At 50.3% G+C, this 2,657-nt stretch overlaps 1 protein-coding gene across 1 annotated transcript in view; it reads right to left on the bottom strand.

Annotated features, from left to right (window-relative positions):
• TRAF3IP3 (TRAF3 interacting protein 3) overlaps positions 1 to 2,657 on the bottom strand; it is a gene marked incomplete at its 5' end in the record, with an annotated part of 9,363 nt that overhangs the window by 591 nt on the left and 6,115 nt on the right. Inside the window, 5 exons of the mRNA XM_031064181.1 lie at positions 1 to 221; positions 983 to 1,134; positions 1,666 to 1,725; positions 1,804 to 1,866; positions 2,573 to 2,657. The exon at positions 2,573 to 2,657 is cut by the window's right edge and continues 51 nt beyond it. Coding sequence (XP_030920041.1) covers positions 1 to 221; positions 983 to 1,134; positions 1,666 to 1,725; positions 1,804 to 1,866; positions 2,573 to 2,657 — 581 coding nt within the window. The remainder of the gene's footprint in view (positions 222 to 982; positions 1,135 to 1,665; positions 1,726 to 1,803; positions 1,867 to 2,572) is intronic.

The following is a 2,657-nucleotide window of genomic DNA, read 5'->3' as shown; positions in this document are numbered from 1 at the left end:
AGCTCGTCGCGGCACTGGCGCAGCCGGGTCAGGCACCACTGGTACTCCTGGCTCAGCGCCTCCAGCTCCGAGCGCAGCTCCGCGCACTGCGGGCACAGCGAGGGGCTCTCAGCAGGAGGGGTCCCCTGGGCTCTGTGTGTCCCCAGAGCAGCCGGGCTGCTGCAGTGGCTGCAGCGCTTCACCCGCAGCTGGGCACGGCTCTGCTGAGCATCCTCGGGTACCTGCAGGGACAGGGCACAGCTCAGAGTCACTGCAGCGTGCTGCTGGGTACCTGCAGGGACAGGGCACAGCTCAGAGTCACTGCAGCGTGCTGCTGGGTACCTGGGGTACCTGCAGGGACAAGGCACAGCTCAGCATTACTGCTGGGGCACTGCCAGCTTCCCACACCTGCCTGCTTTGCTGCCAGCAGTCACAGCACAAGCTCTCTTCCTGTGTGGCTCTCAGCTCTGCTATGCTAAGTTATAAATTATTCTTTTATAAGTCCTTTTGAATAGATCCTTGCTGGCTGAACACTGCTATAAGAATTGAGGGGCTGTTGGTTGGCAGAAGGCTGGTTTGATGGCAAAGTGTGTGTAAAAGGCTTTGGTTTTTGGGTTTTTTTTCAGCCCACTTGTACAGACATTGCTTCTGTTAGCAGACTCTTCCTGTTATTTTTATTGTTGTTATTATTGCAAGCATTTTCTTTTCCTCTTCTCCTTCCCTTATGCTCAGGGGCTTGGTTCTTAAAGCGTGGCTTTGGCTTTTCCCTGTGGGGCTGCTGAGGCTCTCCTGTCTGTGAGGGCAGGGGGATTTGTACAGGGAGAGCTCTGCTCATGCAGCCAAGGCTGCTGCAGCCCTGCCCTTGTGTGCAGGGGCTTCATCGGGGGTTTGGGCAGGAGTGGGGTCAGGATAAAATTTAGGGCAGGTAATCCTTACAGGAGCCAAGCCTGGGCTGCCTGCAGGAGCTTTGGTGTGCAGTGTTTCTGCTGAGTGACTTCCTCACCTCGTTCTCCTTTGCTGTGAGCTGGGATGTCGTTTTCTGCATCTCATCCTTCAGACTTTCTGTTCCCTCCTCCTCCTCGGGGTGCTCTGACAGAGCGTTTTGTTTTTCCTTGGCAGGAGTGAGAGGTGGGGTCTGTGTGGTGAAAACCTGGTCTAGAAAAGAGTCAGGCTTCTGATGAGAAACAGCTCCAGGCTCTGGGCTGGCTCTAGCTCTTGTTTACTCAGCACACCTTAGGGATAATATTTGTGTGCTATGCACAAAGCAGAAGACACAGGAGCTGAGTTTGTTATCCCTGTCTCTGCTGTAGCTACAAGTTCATCATCTAAAGAGCAATATTTCTAAGCAGTTGCCAGAAATGGAGGGGAGGGAGAGTTAAAATGCCTTTTTTATTGCTTTCTTTTTGTCAAGTACAGCTGTAATTGCAATTATAAACTGGAATGTGTTTTGTTTGGAAAAAATATGGCAGAGCCACTGAAGTAGAATTTGAAGTGAAATCCATTTATTTTTTAAAGTGTTTGCCATCATAAATATGTTTGTAGTTTTAATGTTAACTAGCAAAACAATTTATTCTGTGTAGCTTTAAAATAACCTTTTACTCTAGACCACTGCAGACTTTCCCTAGAGTCAGGGCTAGTGTTCCTGTGTCCAGGGAGTGCTACGTGAGGGTTACAAAGTTTGCTGACCTGTCCTTTGCACCGTCACCTCCTGGCTCTTCTGTTGGTTGTTCTGGTTGTGGATCAAGTCTGGGAACACAAAAAGCACCATTACTGTCTCCAGCACTAAAGGAGGTCTCTAACTTTGTGCATTTCTGTGTTACTTACTCTGCAAATGGCTGATTGTTGCCTCCAGTGTTACTTTCTGCTCTTGTTCTTTTTGCAATTTATCTGAAATAAGGATAGAAGATCAAGGTTGGTGTAAATCTCTGTGTATCTTTATGCAAGGGTGGTACTTTTCTGTTCTCCACATGTGTAGAGTGGAGCAGACGTTGTTGGCTGCCCTGGACTTTCTTCTCTGAAGGGATGTGATTTTTAGCTGTTTATTGCTCTTTCTTTTTTGGCAGCTTTATCTCTCGTGCTCGTTTTCAAGTCATTTATGGTTTGTTTTAAAGCTGTTCATGCAAGACCCGTTATGAGATTAGAACTGCAACCTGCTTTCTCTTCCCTAATTATGTTTTAAAATAGCCATGTGTGAGTTCAAAGTACCGTGTGTGAGTTTCCTTGCTGTGTCTGAAGTGGTGCTTTAGGACATTACCAGCTCCTCTGTCTGCCCTCACCACCCAGCACCGGGGCTGATGCTCTGCCAAGGGTGGCAAGTCCTGCCTCAAGCTGAGGACACATCTTAGGTTTTTATTTCTTTTCACGTCTCCCATCACATCCTTTCCTCTAACAAAGCCACTTCTCTGAACTCTTTAATCTAGCCAGGAAAATCTTTTGGAGGGCTGTGGCAATCAGCAGCCTTGGTGGCACGCTGAGATGTGCGGTGCGCCGGAATGAGCGTGGCGTGCACGCTGCTCCGAGCCCCGGGGAGCTCTTTAGGAGCTCTTTCCTGGTCCCTGGCGGCTCCCGGAGGGCACAGCTCCGGCCCCGGTACCTCGGATGTGGCGGATGAGGCCGGCCTGGCGGTCGTTGTCGCTGCGCAGGGCGCTGGCTCTGTGCAGCAGCTCCGTGCGCTCGTC

This window comes from Geospiza fortis, unplaced genomic scaffold (assembly GCF_000277835.1).
Source record: "Geospiza fortis unplaced genomic scaffold, GeoFor_1.0 scaffold601, whole genome shotgun sequence".
NCBI lineage: Eukaryota > Metazoa > Chordata > Aves > Passeriformes > Thraupidae > Geospiza > Geospiza fortis.
Note: the sequence above shows the minus strand (reverse complement) of the source record. Positions and strands in the feature narration are given on the sequence as shown.